General features: G+C 39.4%; 4 protein-coding genes across 4 annotated transcripts; 3 read left to right on the forward strand and 1 right to left on the reverse strand.

Moving 5' to 3' along the window:
- Window positions 1-2,739: 2,739 nt before the first annotated feature.
- LOC121750303 (PLASMODESMATA CALLOSE-BINDING PROTEIN 3-like) lies at window positions 2,740-5,542 on the forward strand. The gene is made up of 4 exons (XM_042144821.1): window positions 2,740-2,964; window positions 3,458-3,697; window positions 3,993-4,026; window positions 5,036-5,542. The coding sequence occupies exons 1-4, from the start codon at window positions 2,913-2,915 to the stop codon at window positions 5,274-5,276; spliced, it is 567 nt and encodes a 188-aa protein (XP_042000755.1). The 5' UTR covers window positions 2,740-2,912; the 3' UTR covers window positions 5,277-5,542.
- A 2,799-nt stretch (window positions 5,543-8,341) lies between these two features.
- LOC121752565 (glutathione S-transferase T3-like) lies at window positions 8,342-9,277 on the forward strand. Its single transcript, XM_042147693.1, has 2 exons — window positions 8,342-8,879; window positions 8,988-9,277. The coding sequence occupies exons 1-2, from the start codon at window positions 8,342-8,344 to the stop codon at window positions 9,275-9,277; spliced, it is 828 nt and encodes a 275-aa protein (XP_042003627.1).
- Window positions 9,278-11,800: 2,523 nt separating this feature from the next.
- LOC121751606 lies at window positions 11,801-16,100 on the forward strand. Its single transcript, XM_042146383.1, has 11 exons — window positions 11,801-11,823; window positions 12,727-12,845; window positions 13,036-13,108; window positions 13,656-13,739; window positions 14,168-14,254; window positions 14,344-14,582; window positions 14,677-14,904; window positions 14,986-15,039; window positions 15,113-15,208; window positions 15,290-15,628; window positions 15,851-16,100. Exons 3-10 carry the CDS (start codon window positions 13,063-13,065, stop codon window positions 15,620-15,622), a joined length of 1,167 nt encoding a protein of 388 aa, XP_042002317.1. The 5' UTR covers window positions 11,801-11,823; window positions 12,727-12,845; window positions 13,036-13,062; the 3' UTR covers window positions 15,623-15,628; window positions 15,851-16,100.
- Window positions 16,101-18,652: 2,552 nt separating this feature from the next.
- Window positions 18,653-20,078, reverse strand: LOC121751605 (ammonium transporter 1 member 3-like). Its single transcript, XM_042146382.1, has one exon. The coding sequence runs from the start codon at window positions 20,051-20,053 to the stop codon at window positions 18,653-18,655; it is 1,401 nt and encodes a 466-aa protein (XP_042002316.1). The 5' UTR covers window positions 20,054-20,078.
- Between the last annotated feature and the right edge of the window lie 6,269 nt (window positions 20,079-26,347).

Consider the following 26,347-nt stretch of genomic DNA (forward strand, 5'->3'; position numbering starts at 1 on the left):
TTCTTCTTCTTCTTTTTGCTATACCCAATTTCCAGACTATTTAATTTTGCTTATTTTTAAATTCGGGGCAGATTTATTGGATTCAGTAAAATTGGACCTAGGTCGAAATTAAGTACTTACAAATTAATAAGATGTGTGAGTTAATAGATTTGGATCCACAGATGACTTGATAGTACAATTGTGATCGGGTAGACAAGGAATTGTGAGCACTGAAGAAATATATAATCGTTGGCCAAAGTCAGCTCTATGAATTAGTACTGATAGTTTTGGAAGCTAAAAAGCTTTTTGGAGAAAACAGATTAATCTATCTACTAGTGTTTTATTCTTCATAGCTAGTAATGAAACTATAGATTTTTTATTTTTCATTGAATATTCTTCTCATCCGGGTAGTGGTACATCCATGCCATCTTTTCGTAAATCATCCCAAATTATGAATTATTTATGTGGCATGAATATAAATTAGAAAAAAAATATGCGCCTACCTTAAAACAAAAATTAGGAAAAGTGATCAGGAATAGGGAAGAAAATAAAATGTACGATGCTCTTTTGGTGAAAAAGATAAAACTGCAGTGAATCAAATAAAGAGTTATTGCCATGTGCCTAAAAGAAGAAAATAGAGATGAACCAATGAGTTTTTCCTCAAACTTAATCTATCTGATTGATACATTGTGCACTCAGATGTGAATAACCAACCTCCAAATCTATCTAATTGACACACATTTTTCTGTTGCCAATCTACATTTTTGTAAATATTTACTATCCTTTTCATACCATAGTCTATATGAATATATGGACTACCATCAAATAATAATATTATCGTAATGTCATTGCAACACCGTAGTATTAGTATTTAGTGTAACATTGTTTGTGATGAGATCATGATACTCATACTCATGTTGGCATGCGACATTCAAAATGAAGGCCTAAATCCTAAATTATGGCGCAAAATCACGGAATATACAAGTTACAAGCCCTACGATAACGAAACTAACTCAAGTGCATTATTAGAAAAGTCAATGCCCTAAAATTTAGAACAAAAAATAAACTGTATTGAATTTTATCAGATTCTGATACTCACGCAATTTAAAAAACAGTCTAAATAATTCATTAAATTTAGATTTATACTATCACGATTAAAACTTGAGGTCTTGTGGGATGGACTCGAATTTAATCAAATTACATGAACTTTCCAGCAAATTAACCTTAAATTTATCACCCAACCAACATACCTTTTTAAAAATTCCTATTATTCATCAATTATAAAAATTACTTGTATAGTATCCGCATGCAATCAATTTCTATTTTTATTATATCTTCACTTCTCTGATTTATTCCATCTCTTATTATTATATCTTCACTTCTCTGATTTATTCCATCTCTTATTTTATTATATCTTCACTTGATAACTCAATAAGTACCGTAATTGATTTAAATCTCTTATTTAAAACAAATTGATCAGTTGATATAAAACGGTAAGGTTATTAAATACCACCAACATTAGCATAAATCGACCAAACAGTACAAGCATATTAAAAGGGTTATTATATGTCATAAAAAGTAGATAAAAACCATATTCAACTTTTCAATAATGTCCAAACTCGTGTAGAGATTTCTACTGACTTCTTGAAAAGGGGCACCATAAAAATTAAAAACGGATATCATGTTTGAGCATCCGCAATAGCGGACGCGGACGTCTCTTATGGACGAAAAGTTATCCGCGGGTTTCAGCGGACGTCCATCGGAATGTCCGCTATTGCGGTGACACGATGGACATCCCAAATTTTTGATTATTTTTTTAAAAAAAAAACTCTATATATACGGCTCATTGCAAACTCTATATATACATTTTTTAAAAAACTCTAACGCATGTATTATCGTCAAAAATAAAGGCCTAAAAAAAACATATCATACCGTCGGGCCCCCGGACCCCCGGAAAGGAGGCGTCGCCCCCCTTGACCCCCTAACTCGCTGACTGGGCAGCGAGACCTCTGTTCGGCTAGCGGCAACTATACAGATTCAAGACATAACATGTACTTTGTTTGAATCGTTTTTTGGTTTGGGATGGTGTTTTTTTGTGAACTATGTATTTTTTTAATTTGAATATGTATGCTTTTTTTTGAAATAAAATGGTTGCATTTTTCTCGTATTAATGTCGAAATTTTAATTCCGTAAAATTGCATATTTGTGAATTTGTGAATTTTGATTATTGTGGATGTCCGCCGGGATATCCATGGGGATGTCCGCCATTGTGGAGTGGGATATCCTTATGACGTGACAGTGTTGTGGGATGTCCTTATGAAGTGGCAGGATGTATTTTGGGATGTCCGTAGGGACATCCTTCCCTATTGTGAATGCTCTTAGGGCATCCACAGTGGTGCGGATGTCCCGACTGACATCCCCATTAAAGTTGTTGTGTAGAAAATTCATCCGGAAATATAATTTATGATAGTCGAAGGACTGATTTACAATGTTCGAAACTCCTTAAAAATTTCCCTAACATATATAGTGTTTTTTTAAAAAATAAAAAATCGGGACGTCCGTCGTGTCAACGCAATGGCGGACGTCCGCAGCGAACGTCTGTATCTGTGCCTCTCTCGCCTAATGTCGGACGTCCGCCGGGACGGCCACCATTGTAGATGCTCTTAGGAAACATACACGGAATCCAAGACCCCCCCAAAAAACAGAAAATAAAAGAAAAGGAAAATAAATCGGGAGAAGGCGACACTAGTACCCACTAGCAACAGGTTGGGCCATCTTCTTCCCCACATTCTGCATTTTCCCAATAGCTTTTCTCCCCTCTCTCTCTAAAAATTCACCAATTAACCCTATTTCTCATTTGTCCCCTCCACTTTCACTTCAACACCATTATTTTCCTCTTCCTCCTCTCGATTCCAGTTACACTGTGTTCATTAATGGCTGCTTTGGTGCTTATGGCCCTCCTTCTGGCCATCACTGGCCACTCCAGTAAGCTACATATGTCACCACCTTTTTTTCAAGCTACAAATATTTGGTAGAAATAATTTTTAAAAGAGGTTTTCATTTACAGTTAGCTCATTCTTCCTCAATTCTTAAGAAAATATTTACCTTCCTACATTTTCTTTATGATTTTTTATTTATTTAATGTTCTAATCTCGAGCCTTCTTCTATTGTTCTATTATATTTCTGTCCAAAGAGTTTTGTTACCTTACTTTCAGTTATTCCTTTTTTTTCTCACCTTCATTAAAATCTGCATATATTACCTCCTCCATCTCATGAAATAATGCATATACATTTAAAATAATGATAGGTAGACTATAGTGTGATTGAAGAAATGGCTCCACTTTATTGTTAGCTAGTAAAACTTAGAACTAATGTCAATTTAAATGGAGAAATAGCGATTCATTTTTGTGATAAACTCAAAACTATTGTTAGTACTACTTATATTGGACTATGGTATTTATGAATATTGATTGAATAGGCGCGTCGTGGTGCGTGTGCAAGGACGGGTTAAGTGACACAGTGCTGCAGAAGGCGCTAGACTACGCATGCGGAGCCGGGGCAGACTGCAACCCGATCCATCAAAACGGACCATGTTTCCAACCCAACACCGTTAGAGCTCACTGCAGCTACGCCGCCAACAGCTATTTCCAGAAAAACCGCCAGCAACCCACCGCCTGCAATTTTGAAGGCGCTGCAACTATCTCCGCTTCCGACCCTAGTCAGTTTTCCTCTCTAAATTATTTTTTACGGCCTTATGTATAAAAAGGTGTGTGAATCGTAATTTGAAAAAAATAAAATTAATAGTAATGTTTTATTTTAAGGCTAAAAGTAATAATAGTATGAAGGCCCGAATCATTACTAGATTACTAGAATTATTATTGTTCCGTCTAAAAAAAGAAAACATAAAAAATCATTGGGTATATTATGAGTAGCATGTGGAAAATGTAGCATGGATTGAATTTTTTTAGGTGTTGCTATCAATTTAGATTTTTTTTTTCTTGTGGATTTTACAGGCATATCTGGTTGTACGTATCCGGCAACAGCAAGGTAATGTAATTTTAATCAACTTTATATATGTATAGTTTGGTACTTTAGTATTGGGAAATGCCAATAGTACTAGTACTACTATAATTTACTTAAAAAATCTTGAAATGCAGCACAAATACATAATTATGTGTGTGAGAAAATGACAGTTCAATGCATTGCCTGAAAACCTGTCGCTGTCGTGGGGGTGTGCGAAATACCAAATCTGCCCTCCAGTTGTTTGGACCCACACCCACCCCATTTCAAATTTCCTGCTTTATATCTAGTCATTTTTCACTAAAATGAATAGACATAGCAACGGTCATTATGGTTCTATTTTTATCATTTTTTGCTGCATTGGAAACATAGCATTATATTGCAATTTTACCTTGTGATGGTTTTAATTTTTGGGACTTATAGTGCAACTTAATTTACCCTTTCTATGAATGTTTGTGCACTATTGGTATGAAAGATAAACAAAACATGATATGAAGACATATTTTCGGACAAATAACTCCAAGATAGATGAGTTATCTATTCTAATAAACCGCCCTCTAGTATAGAGCTAAGTTTTCGTGCCTTGATCCTCTGCACTACTTTTTGGTGTATGAACGTCGAGAAACTGGGCACCTGATCTCGATTGAGGTGGAGGCTGCTTCACAAGTTTTTCTCTTAGATTGTGAGTTGGCAGAGCATCTCCAAAAGGTCAAATATTCTAGATAAATAATGGCCTTTGTGGACCATCGAATATTCCTTTCCTTTCAATTAGTGATTATCCTATCATTATCAAATGCACAGATTTAGACTTTGGAATATGCAAATTTTTGCTGCCACAGTTGTAGTGTGATGATATTCATACTCGCATTCGCATAGGTAGGTAGATATTGTTTGAAAATTCTTTCTAATTTTTTAAACGTTAAATATTGTCAGAGGATCACTTGTCATAACTCACAAGTAAGTAACATGATTTGGTGTTTGCAAACCATATACTTCTATCAACTTATCATGGCACACCCCTTGTTAATTTGTGTAGTTCCTCCACCCCCACCACTGCCACTCCGGGGACTATGACTCCGGTCTCTGGGACAACTGGCAACTCCCCTGGCATGATAAATCCTAGCACTGGTGGCGGTGTACTAGGAGGAAACCCCGGTCTAGGCCCGTCAGGCATGAACCCCAACACCGACTTCAGTGATGCAGGGATCCGTCTCTCCAACGCCTTCTTCCACTGCTTCTGTGTGGTAATCGCCTTTTCGGCACTTGTTTTCTCGTGAGCTTGAATACAGCGGCAATGTTGCTAGGATAGGTTGCTTCAAGATTCGTGTATGGATGATGATGGTCAAGAAATTATGGATTTTTAGGCAGCTTTTGGTTTTTGTCCCTGCCTCTCTCACTCTCACTCTTATATGTAGAGTAAACCTTGATGGGATGTTCATTCTTTTTTTTGAGTTTGTAGTTTTTAGTAGTACTAGCTATCTATTTGCAGATTGCAACTTGGCTGTATTTGCTATTATTATTATACAATTATTATTTATTACTACTTCCTAATAGTTCTTTCCTTTGTAACATGATACTAATACTTTGTAATATGATACTAAGCATCTTCACTTTAACTTAGAGTTCCATAAATTTTCAAATGATGATTTCATTGTTTATGTTAGTGCGTATAATATATATGGTCAATAGTTATTTATACATCAGGAAACCAATTAAATACCGAAGATTAGGTCATAAACTTCAGCTAATCTTCCCTTAAAGAAAAAAGCTACTACTTCCTCGGTCGGAAAGCTTGTCCTATTTTTCCATATCCGTCAGTCCCGTAAAATTTGTCTCATTTCACTTTTTACTATTTTTTGTAGTGGACCTCATATTCTACTAAACTCATTCTTAGTCACATTTTATTATAAAACTAATGTATAAAAGTAGGACTCACATTCCACTCATTTTTTTAACTCACTACTTTTCATTACATTTCTTAAAACTCGTGCTGAGCCAAAGTGAGACAATATTTGGGGACAGAGGGAGTACTAATTTCCTTTATTTTTTATATTTAACCTTTTGCAATATTTTTAGATTAAATCTTCAATCAAATGAAGCACCATAGTATGATTTTTACATTCAACCTTTTGCAATATATATTTCTTAACTATTTATCTTTAAATTTAATAAAATAGTAGTATAAAAAATTCTTATATGTACTTGTACATGCAAAATGACTTCGTATGAGATTTATGCTTTCTATACCTCTAAATTTAGCTCTCCAATTTAAGCAGTCCCCCGACTTCCAGATTTCAGTTGTCTTCAAGCTAATTTTAGACTATCGATTACTTAAATAAGTTGGCTGGGACCTAAGTTCTGTCAAATTTGTATGTTAAATGAAAGTATATCAAAGCCGTATACTAGTATATTTTAAATTGTTGTGTGTGTTCAGTTTTAACACTAATAGAAACGCAAATGCGTCAATATGTTAATCGCAGAACACATTGGATTTGCATCGGGCAGTTCGCGAGAAATGGCAAATGGGAAGCTCTTAAATTAATATTGGAACCCCAACAATAATCTTGGGACAAAAATAATGACATGGAAAATCTCCTCTAGAGCACTATAAATGAACCAAGTTACTCGTCAATTATTTAAAGCTCGAGTCGGTAGATCGAAGTTCATTCAAGCTAGCCTAGAAGCTCATCCGAACTAGCTTAGTGAAGCTTGTTACCATAGCAGAACTAGCTTTAACATACTAGAATTATGCTCGTTAAATAACTTAGCTTGTAAATATAATATTTTGACTGTATTATAATATATATTTATGTCATATGATTAATTAATGGATGTATTAAGTCTTCCACAAACACACGGGTTGTGGGAGACTAATCAAAAGCGGCTAGAGGCGATCATTAAGGCAAACACACAATGACACAAGTTGTGGAGACAAATCAACGGATGATGCAGCGGTATTTTGAGAAGTTAGCCTGTTGATATATCCCAATCGCTGACCTCCTCGGCTTCACCACCTCCTTTGCCTTAGTTTGGGACTCAATTTCTTTTCAAGTGACTCAGTTTCGGGCTGCAATTGTTTGATAGATGGATGTTGAGCATCCACAATGGCGCTTAGCGCACCGCCTAGCCGAGCCCCGGCGCTAGGCGGTGCGCTCGGCGAACCATTGCAACCGCCTAGCAGTTTTCCGAAAAAAAAATCGCCTAGCGCTAGGCGATATACGGACGCTTGGCGCCATTGCAGGGTCCGGATCGCCGAGTGCATCGTCCAGCGGACTTTTAAATTTTTTTTATTTAATGTTTTTTTATGAAACTCATTCTTGGTTGTTTCTCTTTTATAGAGACATCCGTGAATGTTTTATGTTCCACTTTCGATGTGAGACAAACTCATTTTTGGTTGTTTCTCTTTTATAGAGACATCCTTGAATGTTTTATGTTCCACTTTCGATGTGGGACAAACTCATTCTTGGTTGTTTCTCTTTTATAGAGACATCCTTGAATGTTTTATGTTCCACTTTCGATGTGGGAAAAACTCATTCTTGGTTGTTTCTCTTTTATAGAGACGACATTGAATTTTTTATGTTCCACTTTCGATGTGGGACAAACTCATTCTTGGTTGTTTCTCTTTTATAGAGACATCCTTGAATGTTTTATGTTCCACTTTCGATGTGAGACAAACTCATTAATGAGGATGTTGTAATGTTATTTTAATTTTAATGAAGTGTGTTTTTTTAATTAATGTACTTTTAAAAATTTAATATTATTATTGAATTTTCCCGTATCTGTGTCGTAAATTTAATTCTGTATTTTGTGTGATTGTCAATTATTATTTGTTTTATATAATTAGGAGTGATGTGGCTAGGCTATTGCTGGGCTATTTGCTTGTCCTGATGATGTGGCAGAAGGATTTTTAGTGCTGATGATGTGGCAGGAGGAGTTTGTGGCTGGGCTATGGCTGGGCGAAAACCATTGTGGATGCTCTTAGAGCATCCTTAACGCCGTGGGCCGGGACCCAGGTTGGTTCCCGGCCCGCGGCCCCGCGCGATGGAGGTGATGAATTTGCGGCACAGGCCGGTCCCGAGGACTCAGTCGCGGCCCAGTGACGCGTCCGGGGTCCGGCCTGTAGGCGTTAAACCGTGCCCGAGCCGCACGAGATGAGTCCCAGCCCGGCGTTGGATGTCTTCCGGGCTGGGCCGCAAGTCCCCAGCATTTTGTTTTTTTTTTTGTTTTATTACCTATATATACTCCATTTGTGCACTATTTTTCCACACTTTCTCAATTTCAATCCTCTTGTATTACAATATTTTCGGCTTCTATGGATTAGTTTAACAGCGATCAACGACAAATGAACGATTTTGTCAACGCCAACAACTGGTACGTGCCGCCGTCGCCCGGCCCTAATGCAACGCCTAGTTCGGGGTTGCCTACCAACATGGAAATAACATCGCCAGTTAGCACTGATGAGTATGAAATCAGTGATATAGAGCCCGCTGTAGGGAGGGGCAAGGGCAAGGTTGCAGATGATGAGGGGCCGAAGAATTATAGTCCGCAGGAGACATTGTGGTTGGCCAAGAACTTCATCGACGTCTCCGAGGATCCTATCATTGGCAACCAGCAGAGCGGCAAAGTGTTCTGGGAGCGGATTGCGGAGAAGTACAACGCTGGTCGTCCTAGAGGGTCGTTCGAGCGTAGCTACGTGAAGCTACGCAAGCATTGGAGTCGGGTCCAGAAGGAGATGAACAAGTGGAATGGCAAGTGGACCAACGTAATCCGGATGTGGCCGAGTGGGCACAGCGAGCTGGACCTCGTGGAGAAGGCCAGGGCGGAGTTCTTCAAGTACTTCGACGTTTGGAAGATTGTTGAGAAGAGCCCGAAGTATACAGGTGGGGCAGAACCGAAGGCAAGTGGGGTGCCGAAGAGAACCAAAGTTTCCGCCACCGGAAACTACTCTTCGAGCGAAGGAGGTCCAACGATTGACCTCAACGTGACAGATGACGACGTCTTCCTCTCATCCCCTAGCACTCAAAGCCGTCCGATGGGAACAACGATGGCAAAGAGGAAAGCGAAGGGGAAGGCAACTGCGAGCTACTCCGCTATGCCTCCACCACTGCCCAATCAGTCTTTGGATAAGATCTCCGACTCTATGTCGGAGATGAGTATTACCTGGCGGATGAGCCAGCTGACGGAGTTGACATCGAGGAATACCTCGACAATGTCGGAGTTCGATCTCGAATTGCACCATGAGATGATCGTCTACCTTCGCACACAAATGAAGAAGTAGTAGTTTTATCCTTTTTTAAAAAATGTATGACTTGTATTTTTATTTTCTAGGATTTTTAATTTGCTTTGTCTAGGATTTGTAATTTTAATTTATACTGAACAATGTATTTTTCCGGTTTGAATTGGTCAACGTATTGCATTTACGAGTAAAATGACTTGAAGTTGTGAATAGTGCAATATGGCCCGGGTTGGGCCCTGCAGGGTTAGAGCAGTTGTGACCTGAGACTCAAATTTAGGGGAGTGATGACGTGGAGGGGACTTGGGGCCTGAATCCGGGCCAGAGTTAAGGATGCTCTTATGTGAAATCTCTTTCCCTCCCATTCAAATGTTATAGTTTAGCTTTGATTTTCGGCTAATGATGCTTTTTAATTCTACGTAGGATGCTAATTTGTGTGTCTAGCTATTTCATCAACGCTTCAAAAAGTGTCCTTATTGTAGGTGTTCCAACTAAAATTACGAGACACAAATAGAAGCGTCCTTAAAAAATAAAAAATTATGATAATTTGTCCACAATTATGGACAAATTATGGTTATTTTTAAAAGAGTAAATGTCGATCTTGGTCCTAAACATATGGTCAAAATATGAATTTGGTCTAAAACATTAAGTTTTTGAAAAACAGGTACATAACAAATGAAATCCTTGTTGTAGTGGTCCTTTTTTTACGGTTCCTTAAAAAAACTAACGGTCATGCCACTATGCAATTGGCGTTAACCGTTAGTTTTTTGACGGAACTGTAAAAAAAAGACTACTTCGGTCATATTTTCATTTGTAATGGACTTGTTTTACAAAAGTAAATCTGTTGGATCAAGTTCGTGTTTTGGTCATATGTTTAGGACTAAAGTTGGCTTTTATTTCTTTTTAAAATTTTCAAACGCTAATTATAGTTTCTCAATTTGTGCCTTAAAAGATAAGGTTTTTGTTAGGGCTGTCAATTTTCGACACGACACGATAATCCGACACGAATCCGCACGAAATTACTGGGTTGGGGTCAAGTCTTATTGGATCCGTGTCCTTATCGGGTTGACCCATTAAGAACCCGATAATTTCGGGTTGGGTTCGGGTCGGATGCGGGTCGGATACGGGTAACCCATTAAGAAATAATATTATTATTTTTATTATTATTTAAAAAAATATATATTACTTTAATTTTTTAATTTCTTATAAATTAGGTTTAAATAGTATAAAATGAATTTTAATTGTGTAAATTAGGTTAAAAATTAAGGTTTAATCGTGTAATATTAGGTTCGGGTTGTTATCGTGTCGTGTCAACCCATATTATATCGTGTCGATAACGGGTTCGTGTCGGGTGCGGGTCGTGTTCGGATTTGAAGGTAGCAGGTCAGGTTCGCGTTCGGATTTACAGTTTCCTTAACATGTCGGGTTCAGGTTAGACCTTATTGGGTTGGGTTATTATCAGGTTGACCTGATAACGACCCAATCCACACGATTTGTCAGCCCTAGTTTTTGTAGTGAACTTTCCAAGCTTGAGCCTGTTTGTTTCTGTGAACAAATTCGCAAAACAATTTTGCTTGAAAATATTAAATCATTAATTGGATGTATTTTGTATTCAATGGAGTAGTGATACATGCAACGATCATTGCTTAGTTACATAATTAAAGAACACGAATTTAGTTCACTATAAAGACATTTTAGTATAAAAGACGAATTTGAAAACACAAAATGAACCACATCATTATATTGAACTAAATATTTCACGGAGTAAATACTTCAATTTAAATTATAGTGAACTAAATCGCTTTTATAATGAATTAAAAGTATTCTTATAGAGAACTAAATTCGTGTTCTCTAGTTATGCATTTAAGATTAGTTATACTTTGATAATCTTTCGTATTCCATATATATATACTCACTCCGTCTCTGAAAAGTATGAACTATTTATTTTTTAGTTCGTCTATGAAAAATATGAACTTTTTAATTTTAGAATAGTTAAACAACACATTACCACTACACATAATTTTATTTACAACTTATACCATTACACTACACTGCTAATGATGTGGAACTCACTCTCTTCTAACCTACTTACATTATTTTTATATCTCTCTTACTTTGTCAATTATACATTAAAACTTGTGCCGAATCAGCTGTTCAAGCTTTTCAGATACAGGGGGAGTATTTTATTTTTATATAAATAAAAAAATATTATAGATTTGAATTTCTAAAATACCAATGAATTTAGAATAAATATTTCATTCTGTTTCATACGACAATTTTTCCTTTTTAGTCTGTCCATAAGAGTATTACTTTATAATTGTGGATTTTTTTTCTCTATAATGAGATGGACCAGGAAATAATAAATAAGAAGGATCTTGAATGTGATTAATGATTTTGCAGGGATTTGTAGCGATATTTTTTTCTGAGTTCATGGACCTAAAACGTGAGAAACTCATTTTTTAGGGACCAATTGTGAAGTTCTCTGAAATTTCTCCCCTCTCTCGACTGATGTCCAGGAACATAGCAGAGTACTCTGCAAATTTGAAAGTCTGGGTTTGTTTGCTCGCATTGTGGCATTTGCGTGCATAGAGGCATGTGCATTTCGCGTCTCCTGAGTTTTTATACAGTTTATTTTTCTTTTAATTGGCTCCTAACTCTCAGGATATCGGTGAATTCATTATGTAATTGTTTGACCTAGGGATCAACCAGGTTGATCGCTAGTGTAATGTATTCGAACCAGGTTGATCGCTAGTGTAATGTATTCGAAGTGTTCATCTACAGTCGGTTATGTGTCTATTTTATCTCACGACTGGAGTGGTGAATTGCTGCCCTCGTAATTCAGGGATTCTTCTTTATCTGATAATTAAATCTGTATACCTCAAGAGATTCATACGCAATTTGTTTATTTTCGTGTTGAGTGATAAAAAATGTATTGATTGATACATTTTTGGCAATTATGTTACTGTATGCCCTCTTTGTTTAATTCAGCACTTGTAGCAATTGTTGATCTTTGTTTGTAGCATAAATGTGTATGGTCATATGATGATAAGTTTTGTTTTTACCAATGTAGGTTCTAGAGCTGTTAATTGTACAAATTGAAATCTATCAATATGCTTCCAAGTATTCTATGTTTAGGCTAAACGTTGGGACATATGTGGTGGCATTGGTGTTAGTGTGAAGCAATAATTCACTCTCTCAATGTCAAGCAGTTGTGCGCATATGTAAGATATCGTTCACAGTAGTCTCGGTTGCTTCTTGCTTGCTGGTTAGATATCTATTGGGCTGTTGATAGGTGGAAAGATAAGCAGAGAGACATTTTGATGATATGGCCCTTCTTAGGAGTGGAAGATGAATTATGCTTATTTTGCACGGTGGCTGTGTTTGTATTCTCTGTGACATTTGCTTTTGTTGGAATTAGTTTTTTTTGTTCGCATCTAGGATTTTTTAAAAAAAAAAAAAAATTAACTTCATATATTTATATCATATATATGAAGGAGGAAAGACAAATTACGCCACCCAGGGTTCGAACTCGAGACCTCCAGGATGGACGCGGTATCCAGCACCCTTTACCGCTAGACCAAGGGGCTTGGATTTGTTCGCATCTAGGATTCAGGTAAAGGATTGATGTTAATTTTTAATGATCACTTTAGGTACACATCAGTGCAAAAGAAGCAACGTAAGTTTCGTCCAGGACTATGAATACGTTCACTCCCTCAATGGTTACTTCAAACTCAAGCCTTTTGCAACCCAAAATTGAGGCAAATTTGTTAGCCGAGGCTGATCTTCATTTGGGATATTTCCAGCAAATAGAAACTCAATTACTTGACTGTATGGGAATCTCTGATCAGCAACCATCACACTCCAATAACATTGAAGGTGATTAAGTTTTTGAACTAAGCATTTTATATTCAGGATGGAAATGGCTTGGATTGTCGTATTAGTTCTCTGTTTTCTGGAAAAAATAAATTTGAAGGGAAGATATTGGGGAATCAGAAAAAAAGATAATCGCATTTGGATGAGATGCATAATCATCAACTCATCAAGTTCCTTTTGTAATTTCTTGATTTTCTCTGTTTCATAGGCTTATGCTACTTTAGGACTTTGGGTTGTAAGCTATAGATAACATATACTCCCTCCGTCCTAAAAAAATAAACAAACGATTTTAATGTGCAATTGGTAAAGTAAGAGAGATGGAAATAAGTAAGAGAGGGAAAAGATAATGGAAGTAGTGATAGTGGATTATGGGATCCACATTATTAGTGGTGTGTAATTGGTTTAAAACTTTCTATATTTAGACTTGGTCTAATTTTGGGGACGACCCAAAATGGTAAAACTAGTCTATTTTTTTTAGGACGGAGGGAGTACATGATGAATTGATGATTATGCATCTCATCAATATGTTGCTTGTTTTGTCCTGGAAAAGTATCTGGTGAGGACTACATGCATGAACCTGGCGGCATCATTGATATGCCTTCACCTGGAAACAAGAACTCAGCGTGTCTAGATGGTAAATGATCTTCATCTTGAAGTTTTATTTTCTCTCTGAAAGTATTAAATATCCCTAGAATCGTAAAGCCTAAGTGCATCTAAAATGGTCTTTTAAAATCCGAGTAGTCTTCTTTTGCCATTTTTATATCCTAGCCAATGAGCTGAACTTATGGTGAAATTAATGACTTTTATGATACCCTTTCTCATCAATTTTAAGTGCTCCATGGACATGCCAATTTTCTGGGAGCCAATTACTTGGAATTCTTAGTGTTGAACACTGTAACTTATTTATCTGCTGAACTTTTGGATACTTAAGTTTTCATTTTTAAGTTGCAGACCTATTGATTTAACCACAACATAAATTTCTATCCTTAGGCTAGCTTTGTTGTTATTTGTGAATTTTATTAGTTGCATCTATCTAACCATTTATTTGTAATTGACATATAGAAATTCCTTCTAAACCGGTTGAGGACCACACTGTTATTGGCATACCTTTCGTTGGGAGATCATCTTTGGCAAAGAATGCACATGATGGTTTGCCAACTTTGACTTTTTCTGAAGGAGTAGTTTATTTATTAATAATCATGCTGTTCAGGGGTATAACACTTATTTCAATCATGCAGCACCTAGCGAAGAACAAGGTTTAGATAAACGATTAACACATGCTGACAGGCTTCATAAATGCTTAAAGGAGAAGGACAAAATTCCTGTTTTATTTCATAATGGTCATCCTGTTGGGAAGTATGCATCAGTGTTTATGAAAGAGCTTGGTATAGCTGTAAAGAAACATGCACCATTACAAGTCAAGGGTTGGAAGAACGTAACAGATGAGCAAAAACGACCAATCTTTCGGCGGTTGGAGGTCAGTAAATTCTGACAGTTACTAGTCAGTTAATTTAATAAGTACTATCCAATATGCTAACAAATAGCTGATTGTTTTAAGTTTTTCCATGTAGACTGCATTTTTGGTTGACTTCAGCCTAGGACCCGATTCTGTGAAAAAACAGACCGATAGATTAATGGGTAAGCAATATAGCAGGTACCGCCAAAGGATGCACATACATTACAAAACTCTTACACACTTGCCTTGGGAGGATCGGTTGAAACATGTACCGGAGGAGTTTTGTAAAAGTGAAGCAGATTGGGTGTATATGTGTAAACTGTTTGAGTCAGAGACATTCAAGGTAAAATGCTGTGTTTTCAAGTTCAATCATACTTTCCAGTGTTTTATTTAATGCAATTTTGTTTTTAACTATTTGTTACAGAAACTTTCCTTGTTAAACTCTCGAAAGTCTTTGTTGCAATACAGAAATGAAGCTGTAAGCATTGAATCTCCGACTTCATTCAATTCCTTCTCGATTCAATTTGACTATGCATGCACATTATTTATAGGATAATAGGCCCGGAGAAGAAGATGGTATTGATGATTCTAATGTAACAAATACCTCAGAAAGATGTCGTCAAGGAGAAAGTGACGAGACAGCCAATGTATAGGCATTCTCCATTTGTGTTTTTCCAATTTGTTATGTAAAATCATTCCCTGTTTGCTGATGTATGTGTTTGTTCTAGAATGACAAGCAAAGTGGATCAGATAACCAAGATGCAAGCAACCAAGTTCTATCCGGACATAGAGATAGCCTCCGACCATCTGATGCTGCGTCTCTTATAGCAGCAAATGCAGAGCTTAGGAGTGAGCTTCATAGCGCGCGAACTGCTATACAATTGATGGAAGATAAAGTGTGGTCACTGGAGGCGAATCAGAAGCGGCTAGAGGATATCATAAAGGCAAACACACAGATTGTGGAGACGAATCAACTGATGATGCAGCGGGTTTTTGAGAAGCTAGCCTCTGATATAGCTCAATCACTGACTTCCTCGGCTCCACCTCCTCCTCCGCCTTAGTTTGGAGTAAGTTAATCTTTGTTAGGGCATTACTTCCTTCAAAATTTGCATCCCTACCGCATGAGTCGGTGATTCATGGAGGCCTTAATTGCGTTGATTACTGGCAAGACTTAAAAGTAGAATGCTACTAACTGAATTAATTCATTAGCTTAGTGCTTTTGAACTAGTTATACATAGTGTTATTTTTTTGTGCGTGGATCTAAATTTGTTTTCTTAAAAAACATTCAGGAATCCAGGGAAGATTTGCAGAAGAAGGGACATGGGAATTAATTTATTTTCAACCGAAGGATGAAGCAATGTGAAGTCTCTTTCACTCTCTTCCAATTTGGTTCTGATGTTTGGAATGCCAAACCTATTGGGCTAAGTGTTCATAATTGTGTATGTTATTGTTTACAGTTTATTATCTGCATGAATTTTGGACAGATTTCTTTCGGAAATGTCATAGTTTGATTATGAAATATATTGTTCATTTGCAAAATATGCAAACTATGGATAGGTCTAGGTGGAGCAACTTCAACAACACTTCTCTATGCTCTATCTTTCCAATTGTTGTAGTAGGAATACTTAATCACCCCCTCGATGATTATTTCCTCATCCTTGGATGAATTTAAAGAACTTTGGCTGGAATCCATAGAGAAATGGGAGAAATAAAGGAGAGATGGAGGAATGAGGCAAATTTTTGTGTGAATATGGGACGAAATTAATGGGAATATGCATTTTTGAAAAAAGAATCAAAAATAAATTTTAATTTGGACTAATCAGAAAAAAGTACTACTTAAAATAAAATTAAATAGTAACAGTTATAGGAGTTACAAAAAATAATGAAAATAGAAAAATTGATCGCTGCCGCTTGCTCGCGCCAAAATTGGACATTATTCCAGCCGCAAAACCGCCGCCCTGTCCGGCTTTCAGCCGACGGTCGCGGTTGGAAATGCGGCCGCGACCTCGATTCTGAGCTTGCAATGGCGTCGCGATGCTGAATTGCTGATAGCCTATTGCTCAACTAGGAAACTTGCAGGCGCAGTCAGGCCATCATGGTGAGAAAGCCGTAAACAAAATGTCAAAATCTGTTTCTCTATCTCCCTTTTCCTTCCTAATATTTTTTCTGGTTTTCTTTTTCCGTTGTTGGATTGGAAATGTAATGCTATGCTTTTGAAAGGCTCTATTTCTTTTGCTTTAATTAGTAATTCGCCGTTGCTTGCTTGCTATATGCCTATATTGGACCTTGCTCTGCGCATGTGTATTTTTATTTTTTTTCTCAATCTTTCAACCTATTGATGTAATCCGCGAATTCCGAAATTGGTTGCTTACTTTTCCGGCGATGTTGCATTTGTATTCTATGTCACAGTTACTTCGGCAGGAATTTGAGTTTTCTCATTCACATTTTGGATCAAGGGGAGGGGTTTTCAAATTTAGTAATGATGATCACCTTAGCACAAGGAGCACTTTGATAGCTGGCTATGCAAGCAAATATTTGTTAGTGTTGCTATGCAGCTATCTTTTCATCGTCTATTCAATTAGGGATTTTGTGAACAAATGACCGAAGATATTGCAGGAGCTATGGAACCTCTGATCTGACCCCTTCTACGGTTACTTCGAAGGTATAAACCCTTCAGCTGCCCACGGTCGAGATAAATCGCCAAGTGAGCTTAATTTGGGGCAGTTCCAGGAAATACAGATTCAATTTACTTGACAGTATGGAACTCTCTGGCAAGCAATAGCAATCATCACGCTCACATAAAACCAATGTAATTAGCATTTTTTCCTTTGCATTGACTATCAGTTTCTGGTGAAAAAATAACGGTTCTCTGTTTTCTGGAAAATTAGTTTATGGAATAAGATTGCTCTGTTTCATATGTTACTTCTTTGAATTATAAACTGTAGATCACATATGCTTGAAATTTAATCAGATGTCCTTATGATTTGGTATTGCTTCTTTTGTCCTGGAAAAGTATTTGAGGATGAGTACACAGACGGACACGGTGGCAACAGCGTAGTGCTTTCCCATGGAGACAAGAAGTTGGCCTGTGTATGATCTGGTAAATTCCTGGCACAGTTTTATATGTTCATTTATACACCCTCAGTTATGCATGGATTTTGTTGCCTTTTAAAATCCTATATTAGTTTGAGTTACTGGACCAGTTGAGTATCATGTCTGAGAATGAAAAAGCATGAAAGAAGAAATGGATATGATTCTTTCCTTTATGATTTATGTGGGAATTTATCCTGGTTATGTCAATGATACACCCAGGTGACAGAAAGTGATGAGCTAGATCCATCATATATTCATATCAGTCCTCAAGCTACTTTTAGTTGTTGTTGTTGTTGATGATGATCCTTTGTATGCATTCATCTGTTTATTTTAGAATAAACAGATTGCATCATATAAAAATGATGATAACATCCAAACTCTTGATGGAGTGCATGTAGCTACACGGACATGCAACCGAATCACCACTATATGTAGCTAGGCTCAATAATGTGCTCCGACCTGCTAAATGAAATTCTTCCGTTGATACATCTCTTTTAGCCAAAAAATTCAGAACTTAGGAATGAGATTCACAGCACAAGGATTGCCTTACAGTTGACAGAAGATAAAATTCGGATGTTGGGGGCGAATTAAAAGCATTCAGAGGAGACCATGCAGGCAAACACGCGGATTCTTGAAGCAAATCCGAAGCGCCTAGAGGAGATCATGCAGGAAAACACAGATCATGGAGGCGAATCATCAAATGATGAAGCAAGTTTCTGAGAAGATTGCCTCTGATATAACAGTCACTGACCCAACTGCTGTCTTCAGCTCCGCCGCCTCCCCCACTTTAAGATTCGAGTAAGTTATTATTCATTTTTATGAAGTGTGGAAAGGATATGAATCTTTAAATAGGTGCCTCTAGAATTTTCAAATCTGGATATGTTTTCTTAAGAAACATCCAAGAAATGTTTTACTATACATTTGCATACAAATCATAATCACAGAAAAATAGAAGCAAAAACAGAGAATTACACGTAGACCATATACATATACAGAAACTAAGAATTATTATGCATTCTCACATAGTCTCCATAAAACCTAGGAGCAGTATCTTCTTCTTCATGAGCATTATATGCATACCCTCCATGGCTGGATATATCAAGCCCTGCAACTTCTTCATCAATGGAAATTCTCAAGATCCTAAGCCAATGCAGCAAGTAAAACAGTGGCCCCATTGTCACACTTACCCATACCAATATCACGACCAGTTCCACCAGCTGCGCCCCCACCAGCCCCCACCCGCCCCCAACCAGCAGCCCATATGCCCGACCCTGCACCCCAGCCAACCCCGCATCGTACGCCTGCACCACAAACTCCTCCTTCGCGAAGAGCCCCGTGAAGATCAGCCCCCACGCTCCGCACCCGCCATGTAGCTGCGCTGCCTCAAGCGGATCATCAATCTTGAGCTTTAAAGCCAGCATGTTGAGCCCAATCAGAACCCAGGCGGCGAAGAACCCACAGACGATCGCTGCCCACGGCTCCACCACAGCGCAGCCTGACGTGATGGCCACGAACCCGCCCAGGACGCCGTTGCAGACGGCCAAGGCATCCCAGTGGCCCGCCAGCATCCGCCGCCCAAACAACGTGACTATCCCAGCAGTGGATCCGGCCAGCGTGGTGGTGACTGCCGTGCGCCCCACTGAGGTCCAGTGCCCCTGGTCGATGGTGGTTGGGTAGGCCACAAGTATCTTGTTGAACGAGCCCGGGTTGAATCCGAACCAACCGAACCATAATAGGAATGTGCCGAGAACCACTAGGGTTGCATTATGTCCACGCATGATCACGGACTTTCCGAATGCATCGAACCGCCCTACTCTTGGGCCCTCGATGATGCAGCCCCAGAGCCCGGCGATCCCGCCCACCAAATGGACCGCACCGCTGCCGGCAAAGTCAATAGCCCCCGATCCGAACAGCCGCGGGCTTGAGTTTGGGCTTAGCCACCCACTAGATGACCAAACCCAATGGGCCACTACAGGATAGACAAAGCCCGAGAGAAAGAATGAGAAAATCAAGTAGGCGCCAAACTGAGTCCTCTCAGCAATGGAACCGCTAGTTATACCGGCCACGGCAATGGCAAAAGCCCACTGGTAGAGGAAGAAGCTGTAGTCGTACGAGGCCGTTGGGACGTCTTTTAGGGCGAAGTAGCTTGTCCCAATGAATGGGTTCTTATTCGGGCCCTCCCCGAAGGCAAAGGCAAACCCGAACAGGAAGTAGGAAAGGCTTCCAACGGCAGCATCGACCACGTTGGTGAGCAAGATGTTCATGGCGTTCTTGGCCCGAACAGAGCCCGCACACAGCATGGCGAAGCCGAGTTGCATGGCAAAGACTAAGTAGGCTGAGAAGAGAAGATAGATGGCATTGATGGATTCTTCGACACTTGACTCCCATGAGAGTTCCATGGTTCTTGGAGAAAGAATCAGAATATTGTTGGATATGATTGGTAGTACAAGAATTTGGATGAGTATATATGTATATAGGAGGTATATCATTTATTAATATATTTAGAATTTAGCTCAACTTGCTGTATGAATGTTTGGAATGGTCCACTTGTTACTGATAGCCCGAGCACTAAGAATCATTGAATTTTTAAATGTATTGTATTGCTATGATGTAGATAAGTTTTTGTTGGGATTCAATACGCACAAGACTTTCACACACTCAGGTGAATCACACACACACTCACAGTTGTATGATCACTCACAATGCAGAAGAACACACACTCACACTTAGAGTATCGAAGATGGTAATCTTGGAGAGAAAACTTGAAAACTCTTTATTGATTTTCACTACTAACTACGTACATGGTTTTGAGCTATTTAAAGCTCTACAATCAAGTAGCAACTGCTACTAACTAACTACAAGAAGAATCAAGAAAGCAAGAAGAATAACTGCTACATTTCGGCTAACTAACTGCTTGCACCAACGGCTAGTTTCTCTAGGCCGAACTTCCTTCTCGGTTCAAGACCGAACTGTTGCTTCTTCTTTTTCGGCTCAAGACGAACTCTATTCTTGACTCAAGACCGAACTTTCTTTTCGGCTCACAACCGAGCACTCTCTTCGGCTCACAACCGAGCTCCCTTCTCGGTTCACAAACCGAACTCCTTTGCTTCTCGGCTCAAGACCAACTGTCTTCTCGGCTCAAAGCCGAACTCAAAGCCGAGCTCAAAGCCGAGCTTCCTTCTTCTTCTGCTAGTTCCAAGCTAGTTCCAGCTCGGTAAGCCGAGCTTACCGAACTCCTTTCTGGCCGAGCTTCTTCCAACTGAAATGAGTACTCCATTATTACAATTCTCCACCTGAGGGCTCATCTCAGTTCTCGCACAAACATTGATCAACTTCTTGCAATGATCAAACTTGTCTCTACTTAGAGATTTAGTTAGCATATCTGCCGGATTGTGCAAGGTGTTAATCTTAACCACCTTCACCCTTCCCCTTTCAATCTCATCTCTAATAAAGTGCAACTTTATGTCTATATGCTTGCTCCTTTCATGGAAACCCGGATGTTTAGCCAAGCATATAGCTGAGCTGCTGTCACAATGAATCACCATTGTTTCTTGGTCAAAACCAAAATCAGAAATCACTCCCTGGATCCAAAAACTCTCCTGTACAGCTGCAGTGAGAGCTATATACTCTGATTCTGTAGTTGAGAGAGCAACTACACTCTGCAGACCTGATTTCCAACTGATCACAGTTCCAAACATGGTGAACAAATAACCTGTTTGAGACTTTCTGGTGTCCAGATTTGCAGCATAGTCTGCATCACAATACCCCTGCACAACCTCCTCAGATCCACCTTCCCAGCCATTGAACACAATCCCCCAGTCCTTAGTTGACTTCATGTACCTCAATATCCATTTAAGAGCATTCCAATGCTCCTTCCCCGGGTCTGCCATGTATCTGCTAGTCACTGAGATAGCATGAGCAAGATCTGGTCTTGTACAAATCATAGTGTACATGATACTCCCAACAACACTAGCATAAGGGATAGCCTCCATCTCATCAGCCTCTTGCTTAGTTTTAGGAGCTTGTTCCTTTGATAATCTGAAACTCTGGGACAAGGGTGTTGAGGCAGGTTTAGCATTCTCCATTCTGAATCTCTGCATAACTTTGTCAATATAATCAGTTTGCAGCATCCACAGCTTCTTGCAGCCTCTATCTCTCTGAATATGTATGCCTAGGATCTTCCTTGACTCTCCTAGATCCTTCATTTCAAAGCTCGACTTCAGATCTTGTTTAACTTTCTGAATTTCTGTCATAGAAGGGCCTGCAAGTAGCATATCATCCACATAGAGTAACAGGTAGGCAATGGGAGTCCTGCCTGCCTTCTTGATGTAAATACAATCATCATATTCTGACTTGGAGAAGCCAATCTTCTTCATCTGTGCATCAAACTTCTTATTCCACTGTCTAGGACTTTGCTTAAGTCCATAAAGACTTTTCTGTAGCAGGCACACCTTGCCTTCTTCTCCAGTCTTCACATAGCCCTCTGGCTGTTCCATAAAGATAGTCTCCTCTAGATCCCCATTGAGGAAGGCTGTCTTCACATCAAGCTGTTGTAGCTCCCAGTCTAGCTGGTTCACAACTGCCAACAAGATTCTAATCGAAGTGTGCTTAACAACTGGAGCAAATACTTCATTGAAATCAATTCCTTCTTGCTGTGTGAAGCCCCTAGCCACCAGCCTTGCCTTGAATCTGATTCTATCTTTATCAGTGGTCTCAATCTTTTTCTTAAACAACCACTTACAACTGATCAGCCTCCTTTCTTTTCCATCTGTAGTCAGTCTGGATTTATCCACCAAAATCCATGTTTTGTTCTTGAGTAAAGATTCCATTTCCTCATTCATGGCTTCAATCCACCTTTCTCTGTCTTTACTCTTCATGGCTTCTTTATATGTGAGAGGATCTGCAATATCAATGCCCTCAGCAGCACAAAGTGCATAGTAGACCACATCAGAAAACCTTTCAGGTGGTCTTGTATTTCTTCTGCCTCTATCTCTTGCTATCTGGTACTCTCTGGCAGAATCTGCTGTAGGCTCATCAATTTTTCTACCTCGAGCTAGAGCACCATCATCCTCTGGTTCAGACTCACTTTCTGAGTCAGAGGCTGCTGTATACACAGCCTCTCCCCAAAATCTGTTGCTCAGACCAGAACTGAGTAACAAGCACCTTACTCTCTCTAGGATAGTCCTATTCATCCTCTCCACAACACCATTTTGCTGGGGGTTACCAGGAACAGTGCGGTGCCTCTTCATACCCTTCTCTTTGCAAAACAGATCAAACTCAGTAGACAAGAATTCCAAGCCATTGTCAGTTCTTAGGCATTTAACACTCCTTCCCTTCTCTAGCTCCACCTCTTTACACCATATCTTGAATTTTGTGAATGTCTCTGATTTTTCTTTCAGTATATACACCCACAGTTTCCTAGTGTAGTCATCAATAATAGCAAGGTAGTATTTCCCACCACCAATTGAGCTTACAGGTGAAGGGCCCCAGAGATCACTATGTATGTAGTCTAATGGGGCTGTAGAAGAGTGAATACCTGTAGGATAGGGTGCCTTCTTTGCTTTTCCAAGTATACACTGCTCACAGGGGTCCATCTTGTTGAAATCTCCAGAGATCAGGCCCTTCTTGATGAGTTCTTTCAAGCTTCCTTCTGCTGGATGGCCCAATCTCTTGTGCCATAGCATTATGGAATCATCTGACACTGCATTGCTTTCTCCATCAACAGCCTTAGCCTTCAGATAATAGAGAATGTGCTCTCTGTCAGCCTCCATCATCACTGCATTCCCAGATTTCACAAGCATCTTTCCCTGACTCATCAATATGGTGAACCCTTTCTCCTCCAGCATTCCCAATGAGATGAGATTTCTTTTCACTTCCGGAATATACCTCACCCCAGTTAGGATCTTTATAGAGCCATCTTGCAAACTTAGCTTCACTTTCCCTATCCCTTTGATCTGACACACATGGTTATTTCCAAGAACTACAGTCCCTGATGCTTCCTGAAGATCATGAAACCAAGATTTGTTGGGGCACATATGGAAGCTGCACCCTGAGTCCATTATCCACCTGTGACTGATACCATTATCACTTACATTCATGAGTTGAGCAGGGGGATCAGTACTCTCTACACAATCAGAAGTGTTGTGGCCCTCAGAGGCTAGTTTTCTCTTCCAGGCATGGCAGTCCTTCTTCAAGTGCCCTGGTTTCTTGCACCAAAAACATGCTCTGGTTTCCTTCTGAGCATCAGAACTTGAGGGTTTAGAGCCCTCAAACTTTTTCTTGAAGTTCTGCTTTTTGAACTTCTTCACATTCAAGGCCTCTGCAGTTTGAACATTGGAGCTTGCAGAGCTTCTGCTGGTAGTCTTCTGGAGTTCCTTAGCCATCAAGGCCGAGTAGACTTCTGCATAGGTGATAGGCTTATCTCTGCCATAGATAATTGCATCACTCAACTGGTCATACGAGCTAGGCAAGGCATTCAATGTAAGAATGGCCTTGTCTTCATCTGAAATTTTAACATCCACAGAGCCCAGATCATCAATGATCTTATTGAACTCCTCCAACTGCTCTATGATAGATTTTTCACCAGAAAAACTATAGGCATAGAGCCTCTTCTTGAGATACAGCCGGTTAGCCAAAGATTTTGCCAGGTAAACTTCATCTAACCTGTTCAAGATCTCCACCGCAGTCTTGGCTTCTTGAACTTCCCTCAAGACCTTATCTCCAAGGCACAGAATCACTGCAGAATGTGCCTTGAGCTGCATCTCCTCCATCTTTGCCTGAGCTTTATCATCAAGCATTGGAGCCTTTCCTTTCTCTTCTGTATTTGCAAGAACTGCGGCCAAGCCTTGTTGAATCAAGACCGCCTTCATCTTCATCTTCCACAGGCTATAATCATTCTTGCCTGTGAACTTTTCTGCATCAAGCCTTGCTGCCATCTCTGAAACCGTTTGATCCTTTGCAAATCAGCTTCAATATCCCCTTCCCACAGACGGCGCCACTTGTTGGGATTCAATACGCACAAGACTTTCACACACTCAGGTGAATCACACACACACTCACAGTTGTATGATCACTCACAATGCAGAAGAACACACACTCACACTTAGAGTATCGAAGATGGTAATCTTGGAGAGAAAACTTGAAAACTCTTTATTGATTTTCACTACTAACTACGTACATGGTTTTGAGCTATTTAAAGCTCTACAATCAAGTAGCAACTGCTACTAACTAACTACAAGAAGAATCAAGAAAGCAAGAAGAATAACTGCTACATTTCGGCTAACTAACTGCTGCACCAACGGCTAGTTTCTCTAGGCCGAACTTCCTTCTCGGTTCAAGACCGAACTGTTGCTTCTTCTTTTTCGGCTCAAGACGAACTCTATTCTTGACTCAAGACCGAACTTTCTTTTCGGCTCACAACCGAGCACTCTCTTCGGCTCACAACCGAGCTCCCTTCTCGGTTCACAAACCGAACTCCTTTGCTTCTCGGCTCAAGACCAACTGTCTTCTCGGCTCAAAGCCGAACTCAAAGCCGAGCTCAAAGCCGAGCTTCCTTCTTCTTCTGCTAGTTCCAAGCTAGTTCCAGCTCGGTAAGCCGAGCTTACCGAACTCCTTTCTGGCCGAGCTTCTTCCAACTGAAATGAGTACTCCATTATTACAGTTTTGATAAGCCCTGTAAGGCTCAACTCTCTAAAGATGTACATTATGTATAATTGTGGATTATTACGGATATAACACTAGACACTAGGACCATATCTTGTCCATTTGGGAAACCATTTATTATCAAGCAATAATATTACATATGATTATGAGATCATATAATACAACCACTTTTTCATACATTATGTGTACATTTATGATGAACTCGAAGATTCTGTGGAGTCCCTGGAATCTCGAGTGGTAGTCATGAGAGTTTCAAAGGTATCAACAAGAGCCTTCACCTTATTCTTACCCATAAAAACTACCTTTTTCATACGATCAGAATCCCCTTCTGAAACAACTCTCCTCAATCTTATCTCCTTCCACCTGTCTCCACCTTCTTTGTTTTCTGCTTCAACAACTCCTTCCTCCTTCAATTCCATCTTTGTTGAACAACAATCATCAGTTATTGCTGAATCAATTGTCTGATCATCAACATCCTCGTCTTGGTTTTGGTTTTGGCTTTGGTTATGATCATTTGTTTCAACAATGTGTATGATCTTCTCTTCAATGATTTGATCACAATGCTCACTCTTACTGCAGCATTCGGAACCTTGTAGAAGTTTCTCAGATTTGGCCTTTGGAACCTTCTTAGTGGGGAAGCTCTTGCTTCGCCTAGTCCTTGATGATTCTGGAAGAGATTTATGAGGCAGCGAATTGACTATCTTGCTCTCGTTGTTTCGACCTGCATTGCATGCGCTTTTTGAGGTTTCATGTTTTTTGGCAAGTGAGTTCTTAGTTGCTGATGAAGCTCTGTTTTTTGAGGTTTCCCGTTTTCTGAGAACTGAGTCCTTAGTTACTGATGTAGATGTAGCCATGTTTTTTGTTTTATATTTCGCCTCAGGTCTCGTATTTCTGTTTCTGCTGTAGGCAGATTCGGCTAAGGAGTCGCGTCCGTGGCCGTACTTGCACAAGTCGTGGCAGGAGCCTATCGAAGGTCTGAGACAATTTGGAATTGGGATTAGATCAGTGAAGAGTAAAGCTGCGCCTCCTGT

This window comes from Salvia splendens, chromosome 10 (assembly GCF_004379255.2).
Source record: "Salvia splendens isolate huo1 chromosome 10, SspV2, whole genome shotgun sequence".
Lineage (NCBI taxonomy): Eukaryota > Viridiplantae > Streptophyta > Magnoliopsida > Lamiales > Lamiaceae > Salvia > Salvia splendens.